Raw genomic sequence first — 14,454 nt, 5'->3', positions numbered from 1 at the left:
AGCTCTCGCTGATCCACGCTCGCAGAGCCGCTCTCGCTGGTCCATGCTCACAGCTCGTTTAAAAAAGTCAAACCAGCCCTGCTACTTGTCCGTAGAAGGCTAAAACAGTGAAAAAACTACTAGCCTGGCGCCCGGAACTACATGACCCGGGCGTCGGGCGATAGGAATTCCACACCCCTGTGTATGTGTGTATGTGTGTATGTGTGTATGTGTGTATGTGTGTATGTATGTATGTATGTATGTATGTATGTATGTATGCGGGCATATGTAAGATGGGGGCCTCATGTTTAAGTTTCGCCTTAGGCCTCACAAAGTCTAGAGCCGCCTCTGGGAGTGAGGACCCAGCAAGCAGAACACACACAGGAACAACTGAAGACAGAAGAGGTAAGGGTAAATAAATCATTAAAATAATTATTTGTAGCCTAATGTTGTATAAAGTACTGTTGAAGCAATGCAGAATGGCACCCTCTATAGAGGACTACAAATCTCAGCAGAATCACTACAAATCTCTTATGCAGAAATGCTATGGTTATATAAAGTATTGCTGGGATGTGTAGTTCTCTATAGCCTTTGCCATTCTGCATTGCTGTAAATATTAGGGATGCAGCGATATATCGGACGCCAAAACATATTGGCCGAAAATGGCACTTTTGGCTAAATGCCGAAAGTGCCATTTTTCTGCCGATACAGCAACGCATCCCTGCTTTCTTTCCTTCCCGCTTGGTGCTGCTCTGTGTCCCAGCAGGGTGGAGAGCAAGTGTGAAAGCCGGCCAGGCGTTGCGGGAGGAGAGCGCTGCGTTTGTGGTTTCTTTTTGGGGGGGTGGGGGGCAAAAAAAAAAAAAATCTTGCATTAGGGCCCTTTGTTCCTTAGGTCCGCCACTGCCTCCATAGGAGCCCCAGGCTCATGGAGGAGCAAGGCGAGCCTAAAGAGCCTGCCAAAACCAACAGCACAAACAGCCACCTATTCACAAGTGGAGTGTTTGTTTTAATACTTACACTGGCTGCAAGACAGCTAAAGGGTTCACCCTAACCATATTTGTCCAAGTCTTTCATTCCCATCATCATCAGTTTACAGCTACCTCTTGGAGATCAGAGCAATCTTCAGGGTGTAATGCAAAAAACTATTCTAAATCAACCCCCAGCCTGGAAGACGGGAACTTACCTTTTACTGTTTAAATATAATTATAAGTGCTTGAGGATTATTGTGCCCAAAAAAGTCATGGACATTAATCTAATGAAAGCTGGCCACAACAAAGTTTTTTAACTCTAATTTGTCAGTATGTTTGATATTATGCCTTACTGCAAGCTGTTTTTAAGCAAATTGTCTTTTTGTGAATCTGCAGCACAGTTTCCTACCTCAAGATCCTGCCAATAACAGTATCTTCCACTTGCAGGCCGACAACAGTAAGCCACTGACCCTCAATTAGAATCAGCATTGTCAGCCTACCACGTTTACTCTTTCAGTTAGTTGTAGGGCTGCCTATCAGATAGGCTGCCCAATGGCCAACTGAAAGAGTGCACAAGGCAGTTTGGCAATGCTGCTGCTAATTTAGAGGCAGTGGCCCATCGTTAGTCTGCAACTAGAATTTATATTACTGGTGGATCTCCAGGTAAGACATTTTGCAACAGATTCATAAAAAAAATTATTTGCTTAAGAGCACTAAAACAGTGAGGCATGATGTCAAACATACTGAAAAATAGATTTAGGATTTACATACAGGTTACTGGTACAGAGAAGCACCACCTACCAGTAGGTTGTATGCAAATCTGCCATGCTCCCACCACAAAACACAGCAAACCAAGCACATACCTTCTTCAGTAGCTATCCTACCACCCTGCTCGTCATTGAAAGGGACAGGAACACAAATGCTTACCGACTGCCAGAAGAGGCACTCCAGGTGTATAGCAAGCCCAGGTCCCTGTTTGTTTTTTGCCCATCCAGGATGAGCTGAAACCTACAGGCAGAGGACAGCCCAGAGACTGCCATCTCCTAATCCAACACTGTATCAGAATATATAACCAACACAGATTTAGAAGACTGCTGAAGGCTATAAATGTCTGAAAATCAGCATTCTATACGAATAAAAAAAGTCAAACTGACATTTTACAGTGCTGGCTTGTGAACGAATAACCTAAAAAATGGCTATGATTCTTTAGCCTCTTTAATGCAAAGAATAACAAAAAACACAAACAACTTTTGGCAATGCATATGCTCCCAGTAGCGAAACTGCCCATTTTTAATATGGTGCATTTAAATATTCAGATGTTTGCAGTAAATATATAATCAGGTGCCCTGTTCTTACATTCCATAAAGGTTTACACTACTTGCCTACACCATGTTTTAAAGCACAAGTCCAGCCAAATCCTTTTTTTAATTGGTTTGGATTGGTTTCGAAGGCTTAGAACTACTGTTCCCTCCCCCCGCCCCCAGGCATCCAACTCTAGTGGATACTAAGGCTACATTCATATGCGTTTAAAAATGAGATTATATATATATATCTCCACACTATTTTATAAATGGTTCCCCAACACAGGTTTAAGATAAAATGCAGCTCTGGCTGCAATACTCACCTCTCCGGCGCTGTCCTCTGCACTACCTCTTCTCTTCGTCAAAAGGTATTAGAAAAAAAAGTGTGTGTGTGAGAGAGAGTGTGCATGAGCCTGTGTGTGCGCATGAGCCTGTGTGTGTGTGCATGAGCCTGTGTGTGTGAATGTGTGTGTGTGTGTGAGGAGTGTGCATGGGCCTGTGTGTGCATGAGCCTGTGTGTGCGTGTATATAATATATATATATATATATCACACACACATTTTTTTCCAATGCATCTATTCACACCTTGCGTTTAGATGCTTTTATCCGCAGTCAGTTTAGCAAAAATAGTCAGGTGTGTCCAGGAATTGATTTGAACTTCTAAAACACATCAAAACACATGTTCATGCATGTAGACACAAGACATGTTTATTTGTGGAAATCTCATTGGCTACTTCAATGGAAAAACAGATGTGCATAAAACGCATATCATTTTAAGCATCTAGAAGCATAAACAAAGCATCTATTTTGACAGATTTTGCAGACAGATCTCTGAATAAAAACACAAGTGGCAAGTGTGAATGAAGCCTAAAGATGAATTTGACAGTGCCTCTTTAAACTGTCCCTTTAAGCCAACAATTTTTTTTTTTTTTTTTAAGCAGAAAAAAAAATAAATGGTTTTCATGAAAGCAATTCTACCGATTGTGCTTTTGATAAAATTATGAGCTTGTCGCCTTCATATGAATATACAAGACTTTCCCTGCGAAAGAAGTATTTTAATACTGTCCCATACTGCTCGTTTCACTGCCGTTATCCTTTGCATTCATAAAGATATCTTTTTCTAAAGACCATCTTCACCATCCTGTAGTGCGTCTGTTGGATGCCTGCTTCCTCTCTAATTATGTAGTGGCCAGTAGGAGGAATCACTGAATGCATCGGGTGACCAGGCATTCAACACTCTAAGCGTTGGAAGCAGAACACACTTCTGGCACCCGTATCTCAGGAATACAGAGGGGAATGGCGATGCAGGCAGTGCAAACTCAAAAGCTTACAGAAGCTGGTTTTGTTTCTCAATAGACAGCATCTCATTTTCCCCGTCTTGGAATTGGGTACCTCCCAGATATCAATCCCTCTATTTTTTTATGCACATTTATTATGCAAACTGAAACCCAGTATGAGGAATTCATTACCTACAAATTAGTATGCACTTTTACAAAAACTGCAACAAAAGGTTTTTTAATTAAACAAGGAGAAATTAAAATGATTTGACTTTCTTACTTGGTGACTGACTGAATAACCTTTGAAGATGTATCTTTAATATTAGTGAAAAACCGCTCTGTGCCACCTTTCAAGATGTCAAAAAAACCTCCTGAATTTTGGTCATCATCTCCAAGAGTAACACCTGTAGAAAAACACATTTCAAAAACAACAACAAAATGGAGTTAGACTTACTGGTAGCTCTATTTCCAGTAGTCTTCAAGGACAGCACATAAGGCCGAGGCTCCTTCTGCCAGGACAGAATATATGGGCAAAAGTTAAAAGGGTGTCCTTCCAACCCTCTCCTCAGTTAAAATAAAAGACACAAAGTATGGAAAACTAAAGAAAAAAAAAATGGGAGGAACCCTGCTGTCCAGGAAGACTAATGGAAATAGAGTTACTAGTAACTAACTCCAGTTTCTACCACTCATCTTCCAAGACAGCATCTAAGTGGTAAGCAAGAACTTACCAGACTAGGGTGGGACCACAGCTTGCAGGACCTTGCTCCCAAAGGACCAATACTGGCTACATAACAGGTCCAGTCGATAATGACGAATGAACTGGAACACATAGTGGCCTTACATATTAAGGATTGGCACCAGCTTTCTTCACCCAGAAAGCCGTCAAGGTCCTCGTGGAATGAGCATTAACCAACGAAGGGGTAGCATTTTGTAATTTGTTTAAATATTCACAGATGGCAAATCTGAATAAATGGGCCTAGAAGATTTGGAGGCATGTCTGCCATTATTTTTGCCTGAAACCAGAACAAACAAGCCATCTGACCTGTATTTCACCAATGCTGCAAGCATAAGTAATTACAATAAAAAAGGCAGTCTTCAGGGTAAGCATCCTTAGAGAAGTTTCCAACAGTGACTCAAAAGGGAGGTTTGATAATCCCACGCAAAACCAAGGATAAGCCCTTTTTTCAAAAATTAAAAGGCTTGCAACTTGGACCTTGGGTGCCAAGAGGAATTTATTTTCTTCCAAACATTCCCATAAATAGCTCTTGAGACTAGTTTACAATTGCTGAACAGGGTATTATTGATTTTAGCCTTCAGGGTCTGTTCAGAAACCAAGCTGCTGGTCTTCAGGTCCATAATTGAGGATGTAGGACTGGACCCAGGGAAATTATATTTGGTCTGTCTGGGAGGATCCAGGGGTGCACTGACCAGGGAGACAAGGCAGGCCTCTTTGGCCAAAATGGAGCAATCAGATATATGTGCCCTCATCTAAATTTCTGCAAAATTGTTGGAAGTCGGGAGGGATGGGGGGTGTTCGAGGGAGGGGCAGAGCAGAGACTGAACCGCCATTTAATCATAGCAATCACGTGAACTCACAAAAATATCAAAATTTTCGTCGCTTTTTCCTAAGAGGAAAAAGAAAAGAATCCACTTCTAGATACCCCCAAATATACAGGTGGATAGATGACAGGGAGACAAATACCTCTGGATTCAGGGACCATTATTTCTCCTGAACATGACTGGTTGTTGGTTCCTTTTGAGGCGTACTGCAAAGAAGGAGGCAAGACTCCTCTCCGTCCAAACCGGAATACCTTTGGTCATGGACTGCAGGGAAGGGCAGTGTCTTTCCCCTGTGGTGGCATTGTACAAAGTGATTTGCAGATTGTGCCCCCTGACCTCTTTCTGACAGCCGGGGAGGGCTCTCCCTACAGGTCTTTGCTCTAGCCAATTCGAAGAAGCTTTGGATTCCTTCAAAGTTCAATGACCTTGTGCCATCTTTCTCCCCATAAGGGCTACCCAAACCCAGGCATTTTCACCTGTGTTTAATATGAGGAAGGGAAAGCTAATTGACAGGCAATAGTGGGCTATCCACCACCACCATAAACTGCACTTGACACTGCTTGAAAGATACACTTGCGTTTCCAGCGTCTATGAAGACCAATTCCACAATTTAAAAGAATTGCCTCGAAGGGGTCTCTAATGTAAGCGTGTCCACTGGACTGCAGGGATACAGGAGGCTATTAAACCTACGGTAGATGATAGTTCTGACTGACACAGTACGGCTGGTTTGTAGCAGACTCAAATTTTATCCTGTGAGAGATCATTCTTTTGATCTTCAGAGTATATCCAGAAAATCTGACAGTCTGTGTGGGCATGACGTTTGATTTCTCTCCTTGTCTGACCTAGGGCTACAAAAAAACAAAACTTGATAACAGGTTTCTTCTTAATAGGAAAGGTGTTTTTCTTTTCTGTAGCATGCTCCAGCTCAGGACCCAGGTCAGGGTCACCTGTAACAGGCATGTAACATCAACATAACTTAAGAGTCCTTAGAAAGGGGAGCATATAGACATGGGCACTGTTTGCACACTTGAGTTACATCCTCTTCAAAGTGGATCATGTGCTTCATGTTATTAATAGAAAAATGACCTCTTCTCAGGATTGTCTCACTCCTTAACTATGGAGCTGGACAACACCTTGTGGAGCGGAAAGACCTTTACTTCTGGTAAATTCGATCATGCCTTAATTACATTTTTTTCCTCCTGAATATCTAAGGTCTCCGTTGCTGGTCTTTTTCATTAGAAGAACCTGGTTGGAAAGAAGTGCTGTTAATAACACCTACAACAAGAGCCACCCTCTGTGAAATGTCCCTAGAGCACCGACAACACAAAGGTTGGGGACTTGGGCACAAAAAGAGGTTAGGCCAGAGGTCTCATGTCTGCCAAGAAAGACCTAAAAGATAGTAAGGTGGATGCTAACTGCTTCTTTATGGATAAGAAAAGGTTGTTACAGACATTATTTGGACAAATGAAATGCAAAGACTGAGGAGACTGTTGGAAGGACCCGCTTTTAACATCTGACCTGGCGACATGTTTCCTGTCCCAGTGGGAGTCTCTATCTCATATGCTGTTCTGGAAGACAATTGAAGGAAAAGTATTGAAGTAGAATTACAGGCAAGATGAAGGAAAAAAAAAACAAAAACAAAAAAACCACTAGCATTAACAGAGCAGTTTTTTTTTCTCTTCTGCCATAAAAAAAAAAATATACCTGCTAGCAGACTTTTAAAATGTAACTTTAGTTCTACTAAGATCTGTATTAAATATCTCTGACAATTATTACTAGACTTATGTGAGTTTCAAAGCCTAGTTTGTGAACCGGTCCTATTATTCCCATTCAAACTAGAACAATTTGTAAATATTTATCTGTCCTTAATCACCTCTTTTGAGGAATTCTAACCACTATAGATATTCTGTAAAGAAGTGAAAATCAAAAATCTACCCGGTATTTTATCTTACTAGGTTTAGCATGGAAGGTCTGCTTAAAAAGACAGCTGATCAGACTAAGGCTGATCTTCTAAAGCAGGGGTAGCCAAACTTCGGCCCTCCAGCTGTGGTGGAACAACAAATCCCATGAGGCATTGCAAGATTCTCAGTCACAGACATGACTCCCGCAGAGAGATGCATCATGGGATTGTAGTTTCACCACAACGGGAGGACCGAAGTTTGGCTACCCGTTCTAAAAAGGCACCATAGAAAACAGACAAATCCAAACAATGGACTGCAATTCTTCATGTGCCATATATGATCCCACAGCAGGTTTCGGAGTGGCTTGTAAGCATTTATTAGCTACGGTACCAGAGGATTATACTGTAAACTCATTTTTCAAGCAAAGTAAGAAAATAATTCATAAGAAGTACATACCCGATTGTCCAACAGGTTTAGAACCCTGTGACAGCACTTTTTCATTCACAGTATTGCCATATCCCCCATTTTGCTCCAAAAGCTGTGGTGAAAGAAAAAAAACAAAAACGAAAATAAAAAAAACAAAAACACACAACACAAAAAATGCCTATCCCGATACTGGAACTTCCGGTATCAGAAAGTCGGAGCGGCGAGTCATTACACGCCGCCTGGCTTCCTGATTGACCAGGTGATGGAGGGAGCATGGAGCCAGCTTCCCGGCCAATCCTGAAGACAAGCGGCGTGTAATGACTCGCCCCCCGGCTTCCCGATTGGCCAATAAGCCAGCTCCATGCTTTCTTGTCACCTGGGGACAAGGGAGCATGGAGACGGCTTGCCGGCTAATCGGGAAGCTAGCCGGCGAGTCATTACATGCCACCCAGCTTCCTTGCTAATCATAAAGCCAGGCAGCGAGTCATTACATGCCGCCCGGATTCCTTAATTGGACTTCCGGTATCGCGCATGTTTTTCCAGTTCAACCCCTCTGCTGTATCCTTAGGTTTGAACACTCTGAATATAGGCAGAAAAAAGGCCCCAATTCCAAAAAAGTTAGGACACTATAAAATTTACATAAAAGCAGAATGCAATCATTTGAAAATCTCATAAACTCATATTTTATTCATAATACAAAACATAAATCAAATGGTTTTAAAAAAGGGAGAAAATGTACCATTTTAAGAAAAAAATAAGGTAATTATGAAATTAATGGCAGCAACACGTCTCAAAATTTTTTACCACAGTGTAGCATCTCCTCCTTTTTTTAACAACACTCTGTAAACATCAGGGAACCGTGGAAACCAGTTTCTGGAGGTTTGGGAGAGCAATTTTGTCCCATTCTTGCCTGATATAGAATTCCAACTGCTCAACCGTCTTGGATGTTTGTCGTATTTTGTGTTTCAAGATGTGCCAAATATTTTCAATTAGTCTGGAGGTAGGTCAGTTAAGCACCTGGACTCCTACTAAAAAGCTGTTGTCATAGATGCAGTTTAGCATTGTCCTGCTGAAATATGCAAAGCCTTCCCATCTGGATTGGAGCACATGCGGCTCTAAAACCTGGATATACAGTATATTTCAGCATTGAAGGTGCCTTTCCAGAAGTGTAAGCTGGCCATTCCAAGTGCACTAATGCACCACCATACCATCTGAGATGCTGGCTTTTGAACAGAGTGCTGATAAGATAGGTCTCTCTCCTATTTGGTCTGGAGGACGCAGCACCCATGGTGGTCACAAAGAATGTCAAATTTTAATTAGTATGACTACAGAACAGTTTCCCACTGCAGCAGACCATTTTAAATGAGTTTTGGCCCAGAGAAGACGGCAGCATTTCTGGATCATGTTTAGCTATGGCTACTTCTTTGCATGATGAGCTTTAACTTGCATTTTTTGGATGGCACAGACAGTGATTTTTGGAAATATTCCTGAGCCTATGCAGTGATGTCCATCACAGAATCATGCAGCCAATATTGCGTTTCAGCCTTGTCCCTTGCACACAGAGATTTCTCTGTTTTTGACATTTTATATTCAGGAACATGATTCTGAAATTGTTCAATAATTTTTAGACGCAGCTTTTCACAGATTAGTGAACTTTCCATCTTTACTTCCGAGACTATGCAAGATGCTCTTTTTATACCCAATCATGTGACTGACTGTTGCCAAATAACCTAATTAGTTGCAAAATGTTCTCCTAGCTCTTCCTTGTTAGTACCACATACTTTGCCAGCTTTTTTGACACATGTTGCTGCCATCAATTTCAAAATTACCTTTTTTCTTCATAACAATGGTACATTTTCTCAGGTTAAACATTTGATATATTTTCAATTGTGAATAAAATATGGGCTTATGAGATTTGCAACTCATCACAATCTGATTTTATGTAGATTTTACACAGCCTCTCAACTTTTTGGGAATTGGGGTTGTATGTTGATTGACGATAAAAAAAAGATATAGAATGAAAAAAGAATATAGGCTTTTTCTCAGCAAAGCTTAGGAAAAAGGTGTCCAACTGCCCAGGACACTAGCATAAAAAAAACAACTAGGGCATGATGGTTAGAGGCGGGATTATAAGCCTTATTTGTCTGTGTGCAAACCTGCTGTAGGTGACGGCATATGCACAAATATCTTAGAAATATTACATTCCCGTGTCCCTCGATGGACAATAAAGAAACTGTGTTTATTGTATACAAAAGGGACTTAAAGGAATGGTAAATTACCTCAGTGATGGGTGATTTAGGGTTGATGTTTCGTGCTGTAGCGATTTCCTGAAGTTGACCAACCACTTCAGTTATAGACAACCTTTCCTCCGGATTCATCTTCAACATGGAGTCTAAGAAAAGAAAATAACCACAAGCAATGCTTACTGGAAGAAAAGCTGGCTTACAAAGATTTAAACAATCAAGTGCTTTTTTTTTTTGGTTTACATTTTATATTTCCAAGTTGAGTCAGAGTATCCAAGGTTAAAGCATAAGGTAACATCATCAGTAACCTACCACCATTAGAAATAATAATAATTTAAAAAAAAATAATCTTGAATATATTTGATCAAATAAATGGACATTTGGGAGAAATCGAGGACTAAAAAGTGTATTTTCGTTTTGCAGTAAAATTTGACAAAACCACACTATATGTACACTATGTTATGTTATGTGTTCCTATTCACACAGCATATCTAAAAATAATTCTTACCTTTTAGAGGTCTCTGCACAATAGCCTAATCCACAAACTGCAAGCCTCTCTCTACAATTTCAAAGTGACAGGAAACTCTGGCTGTCCCCGTAGAAAGACTAGGGACACACTGAGCATCCTCTCATTACATCCAATGCTTCTAGATCTTCAACCTTTTGTTAGGAAAGACCGTGTAGTTTACAACCGATAATGAGATTTTCAAGAACAGTATAGGCAGGCAATAATTGCAAACATTAATGGAGAACTATGGAGAAAGTGAAATACACTCATCCCAATAGTTCGAGCCGCACTGCAGCTGTCACACATCAGCTCCATTGATCGAGAACTGAGCGATCACATACCGCTGATCACTCTTTTTCCTGCAGGGATACCCTCCTCTGCTCTCCATTCCTGCAGTGCTTACTGGAGGGACAGGGGAGGGGGCGGGCTCAAGTCTATAGAGGAAGTCAGTGGTCAAAAATTGCCAGGATCTTTCCTGGCTGCAGCACAGCACTATATAGTCTGCTACATGCTGGGTTTTGGGTCACAGGACCCACTTTAGGGTCACAAGAGGTCAATGTCCTCCTTTGACCCTAAAGAGAACTGTGGCCAAAAAAGGTTTGGCCATAGTTCTCTTTTTAACATCTCCAGTCCCCCTGCATTTGAAAGGAAAATTCAGTTTAGAGAAACAAAAAACTTTTGTTTAAAAGAGCACATAAAATGGTAAGCAACAATTTTTTTAAAGTTGTGTGAATAAGAATCTGAAAAATATTTAAAAAAAAAAGTTTTATACCAATTTGGCTGCAAAAGTGGAAATAAATCTTAAAGTGCATTTGTCCAGTAAACTCTTCTCCATAAGTTATATGTAAAATGTGTTACCACAAACAAACTATTGTATTTTATGAAAATATGCTCTCATGGTTGTTCTGCAAAACTAAAGCGTCGCCTATGGCAATCTGGGGTACTCAAGTTTTTGCAGTTTCACTGGTCCAAGCAATTTTGGAGCTTGAAATGTTTGTTTTGCATTTACTTGGCACAGCACCATCTTTTATTTGTAACCAAAAAAAACTGGGTATTTGGGCTGAATTAACACTTGCACTACTGTCATTATTTTGTTCTCCAGGGTCTCCACTGTCAGAAAAAAAAATATTTTTAGGAGGTTTTAGGTAATCATCAGCCCTACAATGTGGATTTAACATGCATGCAAAATAATGCAAAAACGGCTCTGGTTTGAAAGGGTTCAATGCCAGTTATCATATAGGCTGCTATAGTTAACATGGATGTATTTCCTTTCCTACATTTTTATTGAAGACCCCCTGTTTCCTTATTTGGGCTTACTAAATAAGAAGGAAAGAGTGCAGTGACTATTTTCAAAGTTTAGTAACCCAGCAACCAATTACTTTAATTAAATGAGGAATTAGAAAACGTAAAAATTTATAAAAAACTTAAAACATTTCCTTTCACTTAAAGACCCTGTCATTAACCTAAAATAACTGCAGGTAACAGCACAACAAATCACATATGTTAAATGCTTACTTCAAGCCAAATAAATAATATTTTATGGAAGGGGGAAAAAAAAGAAATGCTTTAAGTGTGCGTAAACATGATCGAAAATATGACTTAAGTGACAGCTCAGAGTCTGCTGGGGATTGCATCCAAGATGGTGACACCCAGCAGTCTCAAGGCTTTTGAATATCTTAGTCAAGCCAACATTATCCTCTTTTCTCAATTTTTCTCAAGGGAAAATGCCCGTTAGCACAAGCCTTAAGGTCTGTTAAATAGTTCACTCACTTATAAGTCCATGAAACACTGTGTATCTAGTGTCATTCAATGGTATTGAGTATTTCCCATTAACGATACGCAGCTTTGATCCATCTTCAAAGGGATGTTGTTTAAAGCACAACAGATATAAAATACAACCAAGTGCCTAAAAAGAAAAAACAGAACAAAACATTTTAATTTAGATTTTACTTGCTTGCAAAACCCACCCAGGACATTAGGGAAATAAGAAAGAAACATGGCTGCAGTACACATCCTGTAACTTCAGAGACCGTTTCTCACTTATACCTTAGAAGGAAACTTACTAACCACTTCAGGTGATCCAAGTACATGTAAAAGCATTACTGCCTATGAATTGCACATTTATACTTTTCTCTGCAGCGTCTGAAAAAAATAAACACTAGTACTATAGGTCACTTTTGCTGAAGACAAGCCTATTTTCAGAACAGGCTCCATGTTTAAATCTTGCTTTGTTGTGGACAACATAGTTCATAACTAAAACAGTTATAAAAATGAGAAAGAACATATATGGAGCTTCCAGCTGGTGTTACCATCACAGCAGGTTCTCAGGAGGGAAATTTTGAGAGAGCTAAACACTATGCATGACCAAGAATTTGTTTATTGTTCTTTAGTCCGCGAAGATCCCAACTCTTTCTTCCAAGAGAGGATGAATTAAGGTTTTGGCACCTTTCACATGGTCCGATTGGGTCCACCTGTCAGTTTTTCAGGTAGGCCTGACAGGATGCCCAATGCTAGTCTATGTGCAGCCAGATCTAAACGGATGGGAGTCTGTCTTTCCGGACCTGGCTGGAGTTGGGGGTATGCGGCTGTAAACAAATGGAACAGTATTTTGTTTCGATGGACCCGATAGTGCTGGATCGGGGGGTAATATCTGATAGCCACCACATCTAAGGACTGGTAAAACAGACACATGTCCATTTAAATCCAATTCCCCATAGACTGACATGGGGTCCTGTCATTTGTTTTTTTTTGCGATGGAGAGAATTTTTTTTTTTTTTAAAACACACCTGGACGGACATGGATGTCACAGTCATGACATTCCATCCATAAAGCTCTGATCAGGAAGAGATCCATGCACGGATCCCCTCCTGATGAGCCCCTGTGAAAGGGGCCTCACAGCTAGATTTTCAGGGAGTGCATAGAGATAAATATATATTATTAAATAAATAATGATGATAATCTTTAGTCAAGGATGATCCCAACTCTCTTTTCCAAGAGGGGGACACATGAACAGATTTTTGGGAGCGCATGAATCCTAGTTAGGAAATGGTTTTCCCAAAGTGTGGCCAAACCCAGACACAAAAGGGTAATATTTTGCAGTTTATACATTCTTTGCGGTGGTGGTTGCATTTGTTTTCATTTCTAGGTTTTTCTTTCATTTATTTTCACCTGGTGACTCGGCCAGAAGGTCTGTTATTTTCCAAATTCCTTTATTAGGCCAAGCTGTCCAGCAAAACTGGCAGTTAGAGGGTTGAGTCAAACCATTTCAAACCGACAGGGGTGCTTAGAATGGTTAGTAATTTTTATTCTTTTATGTAAAACTCTTATCCCAAAATAAAAATAAAAATAAAAAAAAAACACACACTTCTGCTGTAACAGTCTGCTAGTGCATCTAACACTACCCTCTCCACAGATTGATATTGCTGCACTCTTTAGGTGGCTCTGTTGCTCCTGCAGAGAGTAAAGTATCTGTATGGTAGGAGATGGCAGAACAATCTAGTGACAATAAATTAAAAAAAGCATGAAAAAAAAAAAAAAAAGAAATGAAAGCAGCAACCACATCTAAGGGCTGGTAAACTGAAAATATATTTTTTAAAAATGTAGCTTTTGGGATTATGCACACTTTAAAATATGGATTTTGTTTCAATGTTGTGCTGCCCTTTCCCACTTTAGAAGTTATTAGCTCAGCCCCATCCCTCTATTCATGTATCACCGAGATAATAGCAAAATAAGAGGGCAATGCCATAATATTTACCCAGATGTCTTGCTTTTCTCCAATTGGAAAGTTTGAATATAGATCTATAATTTCTGGAGTTCTATACATTGGAGTGGTATTTCGAGTCACCTGAAGGGGGAAAAAAAAGAAACAAAAAAAACACACACAAAATGTTGTATTATTCCCACAAGTATATATAGGTTAACTTAATTGTACTTTAGTTTATTTCAGCTGCAGTGTGGCAAAACTCATAAGGCTTCACTTACAGATGTAGTCATAATTAAGTAAATTCTATGGTTTCTCTGTTTTTAGGGCAGGGGTCTCAAACCTCCAGCTGTGGTGAAACTACAAATCCCATGATGCATCTCTTCGGGAGTCATATCTGTGGCTGTGAGAATCTTGCAATGCCTCATGGGATTTGTAGTTCCACCACAGCTGGAGGGCCAGAGGTTTAAGACCCCTGTTTAGGGTATGTGGTCTTTTTAAAAAAAATTGTCGCAATCCACCATGCTACCCGATTGACAGCTGGCTCTACCACTCTAGAGCCAGAGCCAGCTGTGCCCGCCCCCCCCCCCC

The 14,454-nt window shown here is 40.3% G+C and overlaps 1 protein-coding gene and 1 long non-coding RNA gene across 2 annotated transcripts in view; one reads left to right on the top strand and one right to left on the bottom strand.

Annotated features, from left to right (window-relative positions):
• Nucleotides 1-11,308, top strand: part of LOC108798103 — a 20,659-nt gene extending 9,351 nt beyond the window's left edge. Inside the window, exon 3 of the long non-coding RNA XR_001941931.1 lies at nt 11,299-11,308. This is a non-coding gene — a long non-coding RNA (uncharacterized LOC108798103). The remainder of the gene's footprint in view (nt 1-11,298) is intronic.
• The window catches only part of GAK (cyclin G associated kinase), a 94,800-nt gene that overhangs the window by 49,322 nt on the left and 31,024 nt on the right, over nt 1-14,454 (bottom strand). Inside the window, 5 exon segments of the mRNA XM_018569818.1 lie at nt 3,806-3,929; nt 7,443-7,524; nt 9,692-9,804; nt 11,934-12,069; nt 13,918-14,007. Coding sequence (XP_018425320.1) covers nt 3,806-3,929; nt 7,443-7,524; nt 9,692-9,804; nt 11,934-12,069; nt 13,918-14,007 — 545 coding nt within the window.

The sequence above is a fragment of the Nanorana parkeri genome, unplaced genomic scaffold (genome assembly GCF_000935625.1).
Source record: "Nanorana parkeri isolate BGI_ZX_2015 unplaced genomic scaffold, ASM93562v1 scaffold1403, whole genome shotgun sequence".
Classification (NCBI taxonomy): Eukaryota; Metazoa; Chordata; class Amphibia; order Anura; family Dicroglossidae; genus Nanorana; species Nanorana parkeri.
This window is presented reverse-complemented; position numbering and strand designations above follow the sequence as displayed.